General features: G+C 43.9%; 1 protein-coding gene across 1 annotated transcript in view; it reads right to left on the reverse strand.

The window, feature by feature from the left end:
• Positions 1–23: 23 nt before the first annotated feature.
• The window catches only part of rbpjb (recombination signal binding protein for immunoglobulin kappa J region b), a 42,192-nt gene continuing 21,780 nt past the window's right edge, over positions 24–20,435 (reverse strand). The window contains exons 2-11 of the mRNA XM_069169797.1: positions 17,977–18,015; positions 12,294–12,389; positions 9,667–9,832; positions 9,108–9,282; positions 8,097–8,234; positions 7,767–7,879; positions 6,627–6,767; positions 6,357–6,512; positions 6,151–6,254; positions 24–4,523 (exon numbers count right to left, since the gene is read on the reverse strand). Coding sequence (XP_069025898.1) covers positions 4,199–4,523; positions 6,151–6,254; positions 6,357–6,512; positions 6,627–6,767; positions 7,767–7,879; positions 8,097–8,234; positions 9,108–9,282; positions 9,667–9,832; positions 12,294–12,389; positions 17,977–18,015 — 1,453 coding nt within the window. The 3' untranslated portion in view covers positions 24–4,198. The remainder of the gene's footprint in view (positions 4,524–6,150; positions 6,255–6,356; positions 6,513–6,626; positions 6,768–7,766; positions 7,880–8,096; positions 8,235–9,107; positions 9,283–9,666; positions 9,833–12,293; positions 12,390–17,976; positions 18,016–20,435) is intronic.

Genomic DNA, 20,435 nt, shown 5'->3' on the forward strand with positions numbered 1-20,435 from the left:
CTACTTATTCAGGTTTTTTGAAATTCTTTTTTTTTTTTTTTTTTTTTTTTTTGAAAATTAGTTTAAAGCTGCCTCTCACTCTGCCCTGTTTTTGTTTTTAGCAGTGCATGAAAACTACATTATAAAAAAGACATTTGGCATATTAGAGGATACATACATTGTTCAGAGCTCATTATAAAAACAAACAAGAAAAAAAAAAAACAGCTGCTTTTTTTTTTTTTTTTTTGGAGGTGAAGCGCAAAATATGACCCAAAGAGAAAAGACAGATATTCTTTAACAAGCATCTGATGAGATGGTGTTTGTTTTTTTTCCTTCTCTCTCTGAAAGCTTTGTCGGCAGGTTAATACAGCGCGTTTGAAGAAGGCATGTAACATTTCTTTTTTGACCCCTTTAGACAGTTTCATGAGTTACAGCATGTTTGCAGGTTCTTCCGTTTCCTCCGTATCCCTTAAAAACAAACTGTAAACCGGCTCCGATTGTCAAGGCGACACTTTTCTTTTTGAAAAGCATGCATCACCCCCGCTCCACCTTTTTCTTTTTTTTTATTTACTTGCGGGAAGAGATGAAGAGGAGCCAGACGTGTAAACAAAACAAAAAAACCTCCCCTAAAAAAGAAAAAAATGTTTTTAAAAGAAATGTCTGAGCTCGAGGGGCGGCGGAGGAAGATGCGAACGCAGAAGCTATGTTAAAAAAAAGAAGCTGTCTGAATGTAGAGCTAGAAGACGTAGAAAGAAAGCAGTGCAGCGGAGGTTTTGCGACCTCCGTCCTGCAGAGTAAAGGGTTCAGGTCCACCTGCAGCTCGGTGTGAAGAAGCGCCAATACTTGTTTCTGTTTCGGTTATTTTTATTTGGATGCTACACTTTGCCGCTGCAGCACCTGCGACTCCCTCCACGATTTCCAGGACAGACAGGAAGTGGCCTCTTTCAGAAAAAACAAATTAAAAATACACTCCCAGGCCAAACCCAGGCAGCACGGGCAATAATGCACTTTTCTTTTTTTTTTTTTCTTTTCTTTTTTTGACATAAGACATGGGGAGAGACTTTGTACCAATAATTTAAAAAATATCAATATTACAATATAAAACATTTAACATTAATGACAAACAGGTGGGCAAAGATGGCGAAACGGGGGCATAACTTAATCATTTTTCTTTCTTTTCTTTTTTTTTACACAGAAGGGGAGCAAGCGAATCCTTTTTTGTTCCTATTTCGAGGGTTTTTACGCAAGAAAACTCTGAAATACTTCATTTAAAGCAGACATTCAAGTTACAGCATCCTTGTTCTTTCCGTTTTCTTTTTCTTTTTCCCCCCAGAAGTGTTTACAGTTGAACTGTACGATCACAAGTAAAGTATTGCCTTTGAATGTTTCCTCCACGACTATCAGACATTTTGGTGGAAGACGGAAAAAAACCCAAAAAAACAATGACAGTTTTCTTTTTCTCGGAGATGGAAACACACTTTGAAATGGAGCGAGTCTGACTCGATAATCCATTACAGCGACTAGTTATGAAAGTCACACACACACACACACACACACACACACACACACACACACACACACATTTTGCTGGCTGGTGAACTAGTGCTCAGGCGGACAAAACACGATGAAATGACCTGTACAATATTGCTGTTATGTTTCGGAAAATGCACATAATTCAGTAATACACATTTAGAAGGCCTTTATACTCCGACAGGAGACGCGGTCGCCACGGACACGTATGAGTGCAACGGTGAGTTCACAATGTACACACGCTTTGTTCCGCAAAGACAATAAACCACAGGACGTCGTAAAAAGAAACAACCGGAGAAGGAGAAGAAGAAGAAGAAGAAGGAGAAGAAGAAGAAGAAGAAGAAGGCCGAGAGGAGCTTTACAGCGCTCGTGAGACATTGTACCAAAAAAAAGTGAGAAGGTGCCGGGCACCGCATGAGAATAGAAAATATAGAAAAACAAAGAAATGAAAAGGGGCTTATTGTACGTGTCCACGGAGAGCGAAGGCCGGCTGAACGATGGTTGGAGAGCCGCAGCGACGAGCTCATCGACAGCAGCTCCACACATAAGGAAGCAGGAAGCTTTGTTTTTGGTGCACAGGTTCTTCCAACGTGAGTAAACAGCTGATTTCTTTTTTTTATTTTGTGTGTAAATTGAAGTTTTGAGTAAGGCCACATCAAAATGAAAAGTGTCCAACTTTTCTTTTCTTTTTTTTGGAGGTGTGGGGGGCTGGAGGGGGGGGGGGGGTGACTAACAGACGGGTGACGAACGAAAGGAGAAACCTGACGACACCAAGACCAGGAAACAAAATGAATAAAAGGCTCATTCTGAATCACGTGACTCTGAAAGGAGGCGGAGCTTCAGTCACAAGAGGCGGAGCTTCAGTCACGAGAGGCGGAGCTTCAGTCACGAGAGGCGGCTCGGCTCGAGCTTCAATAGAAAAGAAAGCGACTGAAGTGACATCTGGGTTTCGATCTGAGACATCCGGTAGAAAAACGGGACTGGAAGTTGGCGCGTCGGTGCGATATGTGATCTTCAGGATGTGATCACGTGATCGGATCAGCTGATCAAAGGAGGGACGTCTCGGTGGTGTGGAAACACACGATATGATCTGATGAGTCAGCGTGTTCCTCCACCTACAGGCGACGAGGCGTCACTGAAACCAGTTTCTCCTCCCGTCGGTCAACCGTGTGTGTGTGTGTGTGTGTGTGTGTGTGTGTGTGTGTGTGTGTGTGTGTGTGTGTGTGTGTGTGTGTGTGTGTGTGTGTGTGTGTGTGTGTGTTAAAGCCACCAGAACTACATTACACACTGGAAGACGCCTTCGCCAGGTGCAGGTTTTTCGAAAACACTCGGTGATGTGATACGTTGGCGGCGAGCGACACAGATAAGAGGATATTAAGATATGTGACTGGTTTAACTGCCTACACAGTAAGAATATACAGTACTAAGGCTATCCTGTTTAAGTCCACGACTACGCTTATTACATGACTCGTTTTCGTAACCATGGAAGTCTACGTTGGTTGTTTTTTTTTTTTGTTGTTTTTTTGTCCACATATTCTGCAAGTGTTGCTATGGCTCCGTGTGAGATGTACTGATGTGTTTACTTTCCAGGAGACGTTAGCGCACATAGAAGTATTGCAGGCAAGGCAGAGGCGTTGCTTAAAGCTTTTCTTTTTAAAGACTTCATAAAAAACCAAATGATAAAAAATAGGCCCTCTGAGGTTATTCCCCGATTTAAAAACAACAAAAACAACCTTCGCTTAAGTAAATAAACAACCCAGACTTTTTCCCCAACAGAGAGAGTATCAAAACAAACAAAAACAAACAAACAAAAACAAAAACAAAAAAATCAATCCAAAGACTGAGAAGCAGGCGTTTGTAGTAAGGTCGCCATAACATACAGGTTTGGACCTCGAAGGGGGAAAACAAAAGCCCGAAGCTCAGAGGAAGAATAGAAACTATTTGGTAACAAAAGTGTACTATATGTTTAATACAAAAAAGGTATGGAGAAAAATGTACCTTTACTAAAGCTTATACAAGATCCTTGGTCCATAAAAACTATGTTATCGTCACGTTTTTTGTTATTGTTGTTGTTGTTTTGTTTGCGTGTCCCTCTGCATCCTCGCGCCTCCAACAACAATACATCCGGCCCCCCCCGGCGGGATTCTGCAAATCAATGCAAAAACAAAAACAAAAACAAAAAAAAAGGAATAATTATTAAACAAGTGGTGGGAGGAGGAGGGGGCGGGGGCGCAAAGAAAATAAGATGATTTTTGTTGTTGTTGTTTTTTTACACGGTGGATGTATTGTTGTTGTGGTTTCCATTCTCACAGCTGTAGAAAGGTGCTGGTGCTCTGAAGCCTGCAGGAACTTCAACTCATCCCAAAAACACCAGAACTGGACAGGCAGGTCCCGAGAAGTGACCACAGGAGAGGGGTGTGGGTGGGGGGGTCGGGGTCGGGGTGGGGGCGGGGTTATTCCCGTCGGCGGTCGCTCCTTCGGATCTCCCCTGCGTTCGCTCCTTTTTTGTCCCGCCGATTTTTTTTGTATTTTTTTTTCCATTTCAGCTTCTTTGTATCCAAAATTAATACGCAGCACTTTAGAGTGAGTCAGGTTTTTTTTTGTTTTGTTTATTTCCTATAGTCTTTATATACCGTCTGGTATATTTGCTCTCAAGGCATAATAGTATGGAGTGGCCCCCCGGTGTGCGTTAGGAGACCACGGCCGCGGCGGTGGAGGACGAGGACGTGACTCCGGCGTTGGAGGTGCTGTTGGGCCCGTAGACGCCGGCGCCGGCCTCCTGGCTGCTGTTGCTGAGCAGGCTGGAGTTTCCGGCCCGCAGGATGGCGCCGGCGGCGCTGCAGTGCGGCCTCGGCCCCGGCTCCGGCGTGTAGGTGAAGGTCAGCGTGGTGGAGTAGATGATGCCGTCGTTCCTCACCAGCGTGACGGGCACCTGGACGGGCTGCCGCACCCAGCGCCAGCCCTCGCGGAAGGCGGAGATGTCGGGCACCACGCACAGCATGCTCTCCGCACACCTGGGCAGCGTTTCGGGGGGAGAAAGATACACAAACAAAAGTCCGTCCGGGAAATCATCATCAACGATCGCTGAAAATTCAAGCAATCTACGTCATGTTTGCAGGAGCTTCTGATTTTTGCTAAATTCCTGTGAAAAAATAACAAAACAAAAAAACTCTGCATTCAATAGAATAGAAGAAAATATGCCTTTCAAAATAAAACGAACAATCATCGAAGCAAACCACAAAAAAAAAAAAAAAAAACTGGTTTTAAGTATGTGATAAAGTACTTTTATACACACTGTGATATATTAATATAATTTTCTTTGTTTGTGTTCTTTATCACATACGATCTGTTTTTGTAAAACGTAACTTTCAGGATTCAACGTTGGTTCTTGTGAGAACTAAAATATTTTTGTGGTTTTAAGGGTTACGATTATAATCGTAGGAAGTGACTGCATATGTCAGAAACTAGTTTAGTTTATTTTACCAAAAAAACCAACAAAAAAACGTTGAATACAAAATGATGCTAAAAGGATCACCGTGTGAATTAAATGTTCAAACTTGAGGACGTTTTGTTGTTTGGTAGATTAAGATGTCGGTTTAAGCGTCGGTGATGTCGTGGATCGGATCAGCTGTGATGATGTTTAATTAAATCAAGAATTCATCTTTGGGGTTTTGGACAGTTAGCTGGACTGTTTCCAAACTCATTCTGCATTCTTTTTTTTAGTTTTTTTTTTTTTATCATATTACAAATCTACAGTTGTGATAAAGAGGAAATCTTACAGGAAACTGGTGTATGATGGCGACTACAGCATAATGTTGCCAGCAAAAATATCTCTTGACAAACTGCTAAGTTGATTAAGTTTATCATACAAAAGTCCAACTTGTCCTGAGTTGTGTTGGACTGCAGGTGGTCCCTGAGGACGCTGATATTCTTCTAAAGAAACACTCGGTGGGCGGTGTCGATAAACACAGAAACTAATCCGTCTGTAAACTCAACTCCACGGAGGAAAAACAAACTTCTGTTTTCATAGGAACTCTTTAAACAGTTTGGATCTGACCACAAGATTATTACACGTTAACGTGAGCATTCATTTCCTCCATCAGGTATTTGTGTCATTATGAATTCATAGGATCTGCAAACAGGTTATGAAACGCATCATTTTGTGTGACTCACAGCTCTAATAACTCCTTAACCTTTTAAAAACACACCTATTTTTTTAGGCCTCTGCTCAAAAATTGCATACCCATAATAAAAAGAGTATATCTCTGCAACCACAATAAAAAAATATATTAAAAAATTTTTTTTAATAATAAAGGAAACACTTGTGAGATTTGTTCAGATGTGTAAATATCAGTATATATGTCCATGTTTTAATAATAGTTTTACCAAGTCTTCTCTTTGGCCCCCAATTAGGGGCCTCTAGGGCTTAAAGGGTTAAATCCCTCGTAGTGGACTATTAACACTATAACTACGTGTGAATAAGAAAATAAATAATAAATCTCAATTTCCAACAAAATGTCACCTTCAAGTCTTCTGGTAAATCACAACGTGCATAAAAAAAAGAACTAGGAGAGATGTTGAAAATGAATCCGGATAAATGCTAATTAATGGGCCCATATGCGGGTGGAGGCACGGACCCACCTGTACATGGTCTCGGCCTCGACGTCTCCGAACCAGACCCGCAGATTTGGAGTGAAGTTCTGTCCCGTCAGCTCCAGCATGGCGACGTCGCCGCCGCCGTTTAGCTGCAGATAAAACAAAAAAACAACAAAAAAAACAGAGCCGGGTGAAACCTGGTCCGTGCAGCGAAGCGGAGACGATGTCCTGCTGGGAGGTTGCGTAACTACCTGTAAGCTCTCTACCACAGGCACGGGGGTGACAGGCGAGTGGACCGGGCCCATGCCCTCGTAGAAAGTGTATTCAGCCTTGTCTGTGCTGATGATTGTCCAGGAGGCGCCGTCGTTGATCATCTCCTTGTTTGGTTCCTTTGGGCATGGAGTGGCCTGGTGGAGGGGAGGGGGGGGAGGGGAGGGGAAACATGAGGCATCCCGACCCAAACATCTCCACACAACAAGAAAAACAAAAAGCACACAAGCAACTTCAACGCTGACACTGACTTGAAACTGGATGATCCTTTCTTGGGAAAGGCACAGGTACATGCGCTCGGTGTCCTTCAGGTAGAAGGCACACTTGTGGAGCTGGGAGACGGGGTCGTCGGCGTCCAGCAGCGCCGTCTGCTTGTCCACCTTACGGATGATCTGAAAGATGGAGCGAGAGACAGAGAGAGAGAGAGAGAGAGAGAGAGAGAGAGAGAGAGAGAGATTAGCCAACTACGGGATGGATGGAAAAAGTGGAGAAAAGGTGGAGAGGGGAGACGACAAGAACGAGGAAAATTAAGGAAAGAAAGAACGAGTCAGAACGTAAATGTGGAAGAAGAATTGAATAAATGATGAAACGCTCCCCGAGCTGCTTACTTCAAATATGAGTAACACGTCAGGAAAACATTCTCCGGATACAAACAAGGTCTTTATGTTATCTTGTGTTTGACAAGTTTGAGTCCAAGAGTTACAGGAGATAAAGACCTGATAGTGCTCTGATATCTGTTAAAGAACAACGGGATGACTCATTTCACATGAAACGGGAGCTGGTCCGTCCAAAGGTGATGAAATCTGACCACAAGCACTTTTAAATTGCAGTCCAATGTTTTTTTTTAAAGTTTTTCTGGCCATTTATATATTTCTGGACAAAAAAAAGAAGACAGCAAGCTTTTTCAATAGTTTTGTTAATTTCTTAAACGCAGTTAAATCCCCTTTGAATTTGGTTGTTTATGATGTAAGAACAAAAGAACAAAAGTTATGAGAATAACATTTTTAGTAGGAATATTTGAATGATAATGAATATAATGAATATTTGAGGACGGACAACCTCATTAATACCTGAATTTGTCCTGAATTCAGTCACGATGCATTTAATCTCTTAAACTTAATAGTTCCGGTGCCATCAAGTTACATCAAATCCTGTTAGTTTCATTTGTACAAAAAATAAAGAGTAAGATCAGCAAGTTGCAGGTTTATGGGGCTCAAAATGTCAGACTATTCCTGTTATTTATCCACTTTCTCCATTATTTGATCCTAAAATGTTGAACTATTCCTTTAAATTCACTCCCTTTTGCGCTGAATGAATCAGCGTCCCTCCGGAGCTCATTACAGTTTCTATTTCAGTCGGACTTTATGGGATCTGTGATGTGTGATGGTTACCAGTCGGGGCAGAGCCATGCCGGTGACGGAGCAAACCAGCTTGACTGTCTGGCCGTAGTGGATGTATCCGTCTCTCACAGTGAACTCCTCCCCCTCCGACTCCTCGTCGTCCACTGGGAAGATAAAAACACAAGAGAAGAGACGTTAGCGCTTCAACGACCCGCCCACGGGCCGCGCTGTTGTTTTCACACACTTAAAGACCACATTCAATTGATCAGTCGCTTTCTTTGTCCACGATGACTCAGCGGCGTAATTACAGACTCTTCTGATGCTTCTCCAAGTCTATGAACTCATTTCAATGTTACAGATATAAAAACATCAGAGACTCACACAGGTGGATGTAAAAGGCGCCCCACTGCTGGGAGCTGGCGTGGAAGTTGCCGCCCTCCACGTGTAGATAACGCGTGCTGACCGTTTGGGATCGCAGTCGGTTGAACAGCGCCACCTTGGTCCCGGACGCAATGCACACTGTGGATGGAGCAGAGGAAACTTACATAATGACGCCAAAAAAACCGACCCGCTGCTCAAAGGTCAGCTGTGTTAGTGGAGGGATGAGGAGCTGTCTGCAAGTACTGCCCTCTAGTGGTTAGAAATAGTACAGATAATAATAAACTTACAAAGTATACAGAATATATCTATTAAACACTTGTGCATTCAATAATCATCATTAATGAAGTAAAAGTACAATAAAGTTAATTTGAAAACATAATAACAGCAGATAGATGACAATAAAATAAGCAGGGAAATAAGTCATGAACAATTTGAAGACAAAAATCTATAATTTAACTTTCGTAACAACGTTTTATACTTTTTAAATGCCTCCTTCTCTGTTGAACATTTTTTTCCCATCTTTTTAACCTTTGTTCTTTCTTCACTCTCTTTTTTTAGGGTGTTGATCTGTGCATCAAAACTGTTTTGCCATTTTAAAAAGAGCTCCTTTATAAAAGATATTCAGACCTCCAGGCCATCCTTATCAAATCAACGTCAAGGTTAAACTAAACAACATTTTATTAAACTTGTATGTGACTCTGGGAGTCAATAAATGTATTTTTACTTCTACAGACGCAATCAGTCGGCTGTTTTTCCTCGAACATCTTCAAAATAAAAGCATCCTTCCGGTTTGCTAAAAGAAAAGTTTCTGTGTGAAGCAGCACCGGCAGGAAATATTCAGTTTCCATCTGCAGTCACAGCGCTGACTCGGCTGAAAACGGTCAACAGCAAAAAAAATCAGCCACAAAACTCCTGAGAGCTTCAGACAGACACGTAAAATTTACTGCAGTACGAGAGCTAAACATGACGTCTAGAACATGGAGATCATCTCGTCACGCGTGTGCAACTCACAGTCTGCATTTTTGAGGGACTGCTTCTTTTTGGAAGGCTTGGAGATGACTTTGATCCTCTTGCTGAGGAAGACGCCGATGTCAGCGCTGTTGCCGTAGAACATCTTGACAGACAACATGAAGTGCTTTCTCTTGTCGGAGTCGGATATGTACAAGGTTTTGGCTGTGCAATAATTCTGGTGGGGAGACAAGAGACGAAAAATAGGGACGAGAAAGAAAAACAGAAATGATTAGATACGTTTTTCTTTCCCTTAAAATAATTGATTCCGTGAAACTTTTCTTTAAAACGACTGTAAAAAAACAACAAAAAAAAAACAGTTACACAAGAACACATTCATACACAATCAATAGATTTTTAAAGCAACTTATTTGTCAAACACTGTCAACAGAAAAATGTCTTGAATTAATAACTTTTAAATGCACCGGAGGGCAGATGATTAACTTCTTATTTATTATAATTACTGCAAAGGACGTGGAGGGAAGGTGTGAAGCTCTGGCATCACCTGAGTATAAATGACAGTGTGTGTGTGTGTGTGTGTGTGTGTGTGTGTTTTGTGTACCTTTCCCTCTAAGTTGAGCTGTTGCATTTCTTGGTCGCTGTTGCCGATGCCGATGAAGGCGCAGGGCTGCGACTCCTGCTCGGAGCAGCCGTCTCGCTCCATCTGCTCCTTCTTTTTCTTCCAGCCGCTGCCCATCAGGTAGACACAGGGCGGAGGGCAGAAGAACCTGGACGCAAATCACCAATCAAGAGATGAGCATGAATTTAAAACCCTATTCTCACCCGTGTTTTACTGTATTTACTGGTGCAACAACTATTGCAGCATGAAGGTTGAACTTTTTTTTTTGTCCTGCTGCCTCATTAAACGACAAAAAAAAAAAACGACTGTATGACTGAAAAAGCTGCATTATATCAGTTTAACACATGAATTTATTACATTTTTGAAAATTAAATGTGTGAGTTACTAAAAATAAGCAGGACAACTCTGAATAGTGAGTAATGTGCATCTCTTTCTTTCCACCAGTAGAGGGCAGACCTGCACCAAACTCCAACTGCAGTTAAAACCTTGTATCCACATGCTGTTATGTACAATTGCTCTAAAACCATCTATCTTAAGGCTGTCAGAACTTATTCAGCAGATGTTTCCGTGTCCAGCGCAGACAAATTATCTGAACCATTAATACATCATATATATATATTTAAAAAGTAACTTTATTCCATTTTAGAAGATCATACTTTTCTTGCTCTTCTCCCCTTGAAACACCATTAAAACATATCAAAGAGAAAGAAAATTCCATTATGATGAGTGACGACTTTCTTAACTCAGAAATCGACTCATTCCTGAACCGGCACTTCAAATAAACTCAAGTGCGTCAGCGTGGAACTGGAAAGCAACCTATTTCGCAACAACCAGTCTGTCTCTGTGGGTGTTTGTCTACTTTCACCTCCTATTAAAAAAAAAAAAAAAAAAAAACGCAGACGGCGAAAGAGGTGGCGAGAGAGAGAGAGAGAGAGAGAGAGAGAGAAGGAGAGAGAAGGAGGGAGAGACGGCGCATTAACATTCTCCATGCAGCCACTTTCTGGGGTTTTTTCTGGGGGCTCCCTTGTTGCAGTGCAGCAGGAAGTAATCAGGAAGGTGCCAGACTGTACATGTGACTGTGATGCAGCAGGAATCCCTCCAAGACTCGCTCGGCATTCAGTCTGCGCTGCGGCTGCATGGATGAATTTAAAGCCCTGCATTTGGCGTCTGGTTGACACGCTCACAAACAGCTGATCCGGCACAAGGACTCGTTATGTGACAGGAATGCTTGAACGCTTCCTCTCGCCTCGATTTCTTCCTCTCCGGTGTCACTTTAACTGGACGAGATGGATGATAATAAAAAAAAAATGATCTGAGGAATTCATCTCCAGCCTCAACCTCTTTCTCTCCCTCTGTTGTGCTCCAACTCTCTCGAGGTGTCTCTGCGCTGGCCTGCAACAGCTGATTTTACAGAGCGATAAGAGGCCTGATGAGATCAGCCAAGAAAACAGGCGGAGGATGGAGAGTTTTGAAAAATGAGTACAAGGTGGGGAAGAGGGAGAAAAAAGGAAAAAAAAAAAAGCAAAATATAAAAAATAAATAAATAAGTGAGGACTTTCTTTAGACTTCACAATCAGTCACTGCGTGAAAGCAACGAGGAAGCAGAGCAGCAGGTGAGGCTGAACCTCGGAGGCCTGCATGCTCTCCACGGTCTAACTCCCCCCCCCCCCCCCCCCAACCCCCCTCTTCTTCCTGCTCCCGGCCTTCACCTGAACACGGCCTCCTGCTAAAGGTCGGTGCTCGTTTCCTCTGCTGACCTCGGTGGATGCGGGAGGTCGGAGGGTCGGAGGGGTCGGGATACCCGCTCGGCACAGAGACGAGCTGCAGAGCGTGTTTTCCATCCCGTTCCCCCCCCCCCCCCCCCCCCCCCCCCCCCCCGACCGATGCTCGACACCCGTCCGTAAATCGTTGCCATAAAGGGGTCCAGACGAAGATCAGAGGGAAAGGCCAAGTTGTTATGTTCCTACTTGGTGCCGATAATAACTCCCTCTAGGACGCGGATCAGTGCCGCACTTCCCTTTGAAGGAACAGTTTCACATTTTGTGGAGTTAGATCGATTCTACTTTTATCTGATGAACCAAGAAAGCCGTTTGTTTTAGTTTCACATAAAAGGGCTTTATTCTAAGGATATAAATGCACCGTGTAGAGCTCAGGGATCCAACGGCCCGTGTAGCTTCATGTTACTGTACTATTAACGAATCCTTAAAATAACAGTACAATGCTGCACCACTGCCTTAAGACCAAGTTCGTATTGGTCAATAATGTTGGATAGCAAAGTGCCGGACGATGTTGAAGACCAACATACAGGTATGTTTGTTACTTTAACAGCTGGACGGAGACACTCGGTCTGAAACCCGTGTTGCGCTTGATTGAACCACTGAAAACAGATCGTCTGAACCGCAGCGAGAAATGCTCCCAAAACATGTACAAAACCATAAAGCAAGAGCAGACAACACAGTGTTTAAGTGTTCCAGGTGTGAAGTTTGTGTCCGAGAGTTTTCCACGTTTAAGTCTGTGAGACTTCGTTTTAAACTTCCCGAGGACGATGCAGGTCTGAGGACACGCCCGTGGATGGAGGGGCGTGAACGAAGAAGCTGCCGTTAACTCACCTTTTCTCATTGCCGTAGGATTTCTGTGCAACTTTCGCGTGCAGGATCATGACGGTTTGGTCGCCTCGCTCCTTCAGGTAATTCCTCATCGCTTCTCTGCAACAAGAAAACGAGGAAGAGACGGAGAGTTAAGTTTCATTAACAGGCTATTTTATGATCTGGCAGACGAGGCGAGGGTGATGGGGGGTTAGAGGGGGGGGGTGACGAGCTTCTCGGGTCGCGTCGGGGTCACCGAGGATTGTCGAGTAGGTTTTTAAAAAAGGCATCGTGGAAAAAACAAAACAATAAAAGGAACACGATAAAGTGTTAAGTATGAAACTCATACGGTATATACTCGCAGTGACCTCTGGAAGGCCTCAGAGCCTGCAAGCCAAAAAAGCTCTGCTCTCCCCAGCTGGGTCCAGTTGAGGGGGAGGGGTGGGGGGTGGGGGGGGTGAACCGTTAATGACCAGCTCAGAGGGACAGTGAGGAGCGAGGGAGAGGAACATGGGGGAGATAAATGTGCAGAGCGAGAGGAACCGGGACCGGAGGGGGGTGGGGGGGGGGGACAGCAGAGCTGAAAAAACAAAAACAAGCGAGCTGAGCTCACCAGCAAAGATTCCTCATCTCGTGTCAAAATGTTGCAACGTCCGCTGCTCCGATTACTTCTGTCAACTCACGTACACAAGAACTAAAAGTGTTCAGAACATTCGGAGGACGTTCGGGCGCACACACACACACACACACACACACACACACACACACACACACACACACACACACACACACACACACACACACACAGATGTCGGTGACACCTGACACACTGCTCTCCATTCTCCGCCACACGCTCGGGTTTGACGGGACCTTTTGTTATGAAAAGCAAGGGGGTGGGTGTGGGAGGAGGGGAGGAGTGGGGGGGGGAGGGGGTACAGAAGAGGAAGAGGAGGAGGAGAAGGAGGAGGAGGAAGGCTGAGAGGGATTGTGGTTGATCCATTTCATACAGTGGACTGGAAAGTTTTTTGGATTTCTTCCTTCACTGCACGATGAGACAATTATTTTTTTCTGAAATGCTTCGGCCAAAAATCAATCACAACTTCTTCTACGTGACGGCAGCGTCGACTGAAAACGATGAAGGTAGTCGATTCCTCGAATTCCAAACATTTGAGGCAACCTGAGCGATGCAAAGCAGTCTGATACCGTTTAAACACCACATGGAGGAAATTAGATAAAAGCCAGGGAGGAAAAAAAAAAAGGTGCAAGACGAGTCCAGACGAACTCCATCAACAAGAGAGAGGTTTGATTAAAACTGAAACACACACACACACACACACACACACACACACACACACACACACACACACACACACACAGACACACAGACACACACACACACACACACACACACACACATTAACCTCGGGGAGGCGCTCTGATTGGTTACAGAGAACACAGTCTGGACCTGCAGGCCTCGTGTCGCACCTCTCATGGTGCCGGTGACCTGCTGCTCTTACAGGAAGGATGACATCACAGGTGTGACACACACACACAGAACACACACACACAAACACACACACACACACACAGAACACACACACACACACACACACACACACACACACACACAGAACACACAACACACACACACACACAGAACACACACACACACACACACACACACACAGAACACACACACACACACACACACACACACACACACACAGAACACACACACACACACACACACTTTGTTACGCTATCCACAGTCTGTATCCGTGTCAATCACATCATATTTTCCATCATCCATCTACAGTCACTGCAGCCGCAACTCACTCTGCAACAAACTTAATGAAGCTGCTGGTATTTGTTGTGAAATATTTTTATTAATATTAACCACAATAACCACATAAAAACACCCCCTAGTAGTTAAATTCAAATCAAACAAACTTTATTCGTCCCTCAAGAGGCCATTTGAGCCGTTTGGAAACACAAGTAATTTCCGCTTAGAACAAATAAATAAATCGGAAAATAACAAATGAAATAGTTTAACGGTTAATCGAAGGCAACGTCAGTCAGAAACAACAAAACGTGCATTAATTAACCATCTGTTGTGTTCAGCTATAAAACTAAACCTCCTCCTGGGTCTAGCATACACAACTTTACATACGAGTATAAACACAACAGCTTGCCTTTAACTAGTCAGTAAAAAAAACTAACATATTTATTGGTGGTTTGTTGAATATTGTTGAAAAAACCCCAAACATAGGCCATACTGTTACGCTGCATAACGGTGTCAGAATAGTGACATTTTATGACTCAGTGGATTTTATCTCACCAGCTTCCTGATGTGGAAAGAATTCAAATGAAATAGATCAAATTAATAAGATAATAAGTTGTGCAAGCCGAGCTGAATTTTCTACCAAATAATAGAGAGGAGCCCAAAGTTTACAAATATACCAACTAAGTCAGGTGTGAGGCTGAAATGTTGGGAAATAAGGTAAAAAATAATAAGACATCTAAAATATTTCCTTCTGATGTTTCAGCTGTAAGATTTTTGGCCTCCGGGGTTTAAATACTGTAAATAAACTGAAGAATCAATTATCTAACCAGGAATTAATGGCAATAACACACTCGATGAAAAGAGGATGTGACGAGAGAGAAGATTCACGCCACAAAAAGAGTGGATCGACAAATATGTGACCACAAATGCATTTTTTTTCCTCCCCAACATTACACAAAGTGGTCTTGTGTTAAATGACGAAGTCACATCAGCACTTCGTGCACAATCAGCAGCTCCGGCCGAGCGGCGAGGTCCAAAAACCTCTTCAGGTGATTTCAGGCAACGAGTCTCTGGGAAATGTGACGGCAGATGAGTAATTAAGAGCTCGTAGAGAAAAGTCATGACTTTATTATAAATAACAAAACTATGATGTAACCGAGCCAACTAACCTTCTGAAGGGGAAAGTATCGAGACGAGAAGTCACGGAAACGAAAGAGGGCAGACGAGGACGTCTGAGTAATTACAGATCTCTTACACATAGTGAAAACACACACAACACACACACACACACACACACACACACACACACACACACACACACACACAGGAGAGAGATTCGGTCTCTTCCTGAGCACTAAAGACAGAAGAAGAAGTGAGAGAGACGGTGACCAGGCCGGAGATCGACTTCCTGAACAAGTCCAGCGTGCAGACGCAGAAAATAAAAATTAAATAACTTTTTTTTTTAAAGTCAGCAAGCAATGACAACGCAGGATCTGAACCATCACAGCAGACAAACAACAAACAACAACGTGCTGAACAGGTGACAGAAGAACGTCATCACAGCAGCAGGTTTAATTCTTGTTGGACTTTATTTATTTTATTTATTGTATTTATTTCATTTATTGTATTTAAGGCATCCAGCAAGTGTGAAAGAGACGAAGAGAGAAATACGAGAGGCTTGAAAGGTGAGACACAACTGTGCCAGACAGATAAAAAAATATATATATATTCAACAACAGGCACTGTGTGTGTGTGTGTGTGTGTGTGTGTGCGTGCGTGCGTGCGTGTGTGTGTGTGTGAGGAGGGTTTCGATTTAGACAGGCATCTGTCCTGTACATCTGCCACAATGTCTCCAGCAGAGAGAGAGAGACACACACACACACACACACACGAGGAGAAAGAGGAGGAGGAGCTTACTAATATGAAATAGCTCGATGAAGATGCATCACTGAAGTTGAATTACACACGTTTGTTGTGTCAACTTTGTGTTTAAACGTGAACGATCAGCCTCCTTTTAAAGTTCCATCTGAGAACCGAGGACGCCGAAGACAAAACGTCTGACCTTCAAACGACCTCTCGTGAGCCTCTAACACGGATGGAGAATCACCGAAAACAACCGGCTCTGATATTTGACAGGCCGGTCAGTCTGCAGCGTCAACGACCAACGAGGTGGATCAAATGCAGTCAGCTGATCTTGTGACAGCGAGATTTACATGTGAATCAAACTCAGGCTTTTGATCGTATCACACACAAAAAAAACGCCCTTCAATAGCAAGAAAAAAGCACCTGCAGCCCAATCAGTCGTTTTATTTCACTCTGAATTTGAAACTAAAAAAGTGGATTGTGCAGAGCTGCTTCTTCCTCTTTTGTTTGGGAGAGTCGGGCCTTGAAGGGGCGTCGCCCCCCAACAGATCATCCAGCCGCCGTCCTCGTGTGTCCGTGTGTTGGATTTGCGCATCTGTCCGACTCCGGGCTGCACACACGCGCTCACTTCCAGCGTGTGCGTGTCATGTATTGTATTTCCAGTCGAGTAGCCTTCCTGACAGTGCGGCCCTGCAGGACCCGCAGCTTTAGCTGCCCTTAAAAGCCCCTGCAGGACGGCGGTCTGCGCTGCTGCCCGACGGGAAAAAAACACTAAACACGGAGCTGCAGATGCTCAAAAAAATAAAGAAAAATTTTGTTGTTGTTGTTTTTTTAAAGGGGGGTGTGGAGGGGGGGGGACAAGTGAACTAAAGGAGGTCTGTTCTGTGCCTTTCGGCCGCGGCGTGTTTTGTGTCCCGTCATATTTCTGGCCATCAAAAAGCATCTGAGGAGTCGAAGGGCCGGCGCTCGCCAGCGGACTGGCAGCACATGAATGAAGAGGGGGGGACACATCAAAAGGTGCTGGGGCCCCTTTTTTTTTTTCCAAAACCATGCTCGGCTGTTCCAGGCAATGTGCAACCCCTCATTTTCCCCGCTGAGTGCCACACGCAAAAGGCCGAGCACACGCACACGCACACGCACACGCACACTCACACACGCACACGGGCAGAGCCGGGCCTGTTCCCAGTAACTAGGACCAACACCAGCACACAAACAAGTGTGTACACACACACATACAGTACAGATTAAAACTGAAACACACACACACACACACACACACACACACACACACGAAGCGTCCATAAACAAGCCACGACATCCATCAACATTGTGTGTTCGCCCAAAATGTTGCTCCAAATGACTTGGAACCGACTTGAGAGGAGCAGAATAATCAAAACCTGGAGCGCAGCACGGAGAGCGAATGTTCAGTCCTCGGACGAGACGCGTTGCCGCGGACGACCTTTGAGAAACGAGGTTCGTTTCCACGCGAGCACGACGGATGAGGTCTCGCTAACGAACGGTGATGTAATGATGTCGTGCAGCAGGAGGTCAGCAGCTGTCTCATGGTGGAAGTATGGACCGTCGGGCCGGCAACACACACACACACACACACACACACACACACACACACACACACACACACACACACACAAGGCTGCAGAGTCTGTTGCAACAACAACAAACTCTGCAGCCAATCAGCTGCGGTCGTTACGGCTGCATCGCCGCATTGTTAAAATCACACAGCTCCTCGGTGCCCCGACAATCATCAACAGCTTTTTAAAAAGTTTAATCTCCGCCTAATGTACAATAACACGTGTTAAATATGACAATTAGGAAAAAGAAAAATATTAAATACCAAAGAAAATTCACACTTTTGGGAGGGTTAGTTCCTTTCTGCAGTTCACACAGGAACAGACCAACAAACACCACCATGACAACAAAACAAGCTGTGAAGGGAACACGCGCATGTGTGTGTGTGTGTGTGTGTGTGTGTGTGTGTGTGTGTGTGTGCGTGCGTGCGTGTGTGTGTGTGTGTGCGTGTGCGTGTGTGTGCACACTCACCTTGTTAGGCGCTGTGGCTGAGGACGCTCCCCGAACTTCCTGCAAAGATACAAAGTGAGAAGAAAAACATGATTGGGCCGGTTATCAACCACACACACACACACACACACAGAGTAAACACGCTGACACGCTGACACGCTGACATGCCCTCGACGGCCTCGCAGCTCAAACAGAGAGAGGCCGAAGTGGTTAAAGCAGGAGTCTGAAACAGACGGACGCTAACGTCAACAGCACGTCCTCATTTATCCTCAATAATCCTTCTGCTCAATATTACTGTCGATATTTCAGATACTCAAAGTGCAACAGCAGAAGAAGCTGCAACGCTCTCCACGGCCGAGATCAAGGCCTTCCAAGTGAATGACTACGCGCACTTATCTTTATTGTGGCGTTTTACAACCTTTAGCTTTAAATAGCTGGCGCCGATGCACAGCTCACTGTTTGACTGACACTAATCATAAAAACAGAGCCGATACCACGATAACAGGCTTCGCGTTTCACGTTCGCCGATCCGACTTGTAAAAATGGAACGAGTGCGTCTGACTTGATGATTTCCTGATTGACGTGCTTCCAGTTCGACGGCACCTGCAGCGTGTTGACGACTCGATTCCTCCGAGAAGTGAGAGGGTGAAATATTCTAAAGGATACGAGGCGCTGCGCTCATTTCATCACTCGGTTGTTATTTACCAATGAACAGTGGGTGGTGTGAATCTCACTTAACGGGGAGACTGATTGATTTAACTTGCAAGTGATGGTGTGCCAAAATATACAGAGGAAAAAAAAGAGAAATGAAAATGATAATTAAAAGCAGCTCAGTGAAGTCTCCAACTGAAAGACTGAACAGTACTGACAGCACGCTGATGTAAAATCTAAACTTTAGAGGAAATCAAAGAGCAAATATAATTCAAGAATTCATGAATCGGCTGTTTTGTAAATAAATCTGCAGCCTGCACGCATATTACAAAAAGGAAAACAGTTCAACTTTCCACTGAAGATATTCAAGGGGAAGTTTCACTTCATGTAAATCCCAAAAACTGAGGATGACGGCTCGTTTCACTTTATTTACGCGGTCTTTTCCCCTCGGTTTGATTTTCTGGCTTCACAGGATCACGACGGCATCCGCGTACCTTTCGGCCGCTGCGAAGACTCTGCACTGGCTTTAAAATCAAATTCGGACCCGCTGCGAGTCTGATGAGTCAGTAAACGCTGATTGAGTCACACCTGAGAAGTGTTAATCATGGGTTGCATGTAGCGGGGAAACCGCTGCCATGTACAGAAAAGAAGCCGTAAACTTACAACACACGATGACTGTTTGATGGGACACTTCTGTCTTTTTGTCTGTAAAGCACTGACGTGTTCGGCGTATTGTAAGCGGTTTAGTCTGCCAACTACGGTTTCAACATTTTAAAATAGAAAACATGGCAAAAATCTGCAAAGATGGAAAAACACAAAAAATAAAATATCTATCAAAATAACTAAAATAAATACCAGCCAGAGGAACAGAAGAGCCACAGCTCTGTATACAAGACAACATGAAGGAAAAGACATTTTAAACTGATCAGCTATTCATTCATTTGCTTTAACAAAAAGCAAATAAGCTCAAATAAAAACTGAACTAAATAAATCAAGTCTCGACAATCTTCTCTCTAAAATGAAAAAGCGCAGTGGAAAGATGACGGGTTGTCTGAACCCCAAACCGCTCCGAGAAAAATGAAGAAAGTAAAAATAAAATACAAAAATCAATAAGAACCTCCTGCCTCTCTTCCTTTCTGCAGACTTCCTTCTCCTGGTTTTAACAGGACACGTGATGGTCATGAACCACACAGCAACACAAACCCCATAATTAGTCTTATTAGTCTCGTGGAGTTCAAACACAGCCTGCGTTTATACCGAGGTCGTATTTCCACCTGCAGATTTTTGCCGTGCCGTCACTTATTGGCACGCTAGGCCGGCTGCAGCCTCCGGCCAGCATCATCCTTCGAGGGAGCACAGAACAAAAGAGAAGCCAGAGCTTCGTAAGGCTGTCTGAGGGCATCACAGGAGTCGTAGGAAGTTACCAAAATATGAGGTCAGATGGAAGCTGTGTGACATCTTTGGAACAAAATTAAGACTGGTAAAAAAGAAAAAGAAAAAAGGAAGCATGTTTTATAATAAAGCTGTAAAATCACACTTCCCTGTTCCTTTCCTATTTACTGAAATGCATCCTCATCAAACAACTATTTTTTTTTTGCGAAAATACAGTTTTTGTTTTCTATTTATTGAATTATAATTTAAATTTCGCTCAAAATCAGGAACGACCAAATTAGGGCTGCAGCTACTTTCTAATTAACCATGGTGATATCTTTAAATGTGCTTTTTTTGTATTATTATTTCTAACCAATATCCCATAATTACATAGATTGCGTTCACGCTCCTGTATGAGAACTAAAAGCATCCGATCCAATCACAGTTGAGAAGCCAGG

This window comes from Embiotoca jacksoni, unplaced genomic scaffold (assembly GCF_022577435.1).
Source record: "Embiotoca jacksoni isolate LCO1_2020_lvr unplaced genomic scaffold, fEmbJac1.0.p SCAF_47, whole genome shotgun sequence".
NCBI lineage: Eukaryota > Metazoa > Chordata > Actinopteri > Embiotocidae > Embiotoca > Embiotoca jacksoni.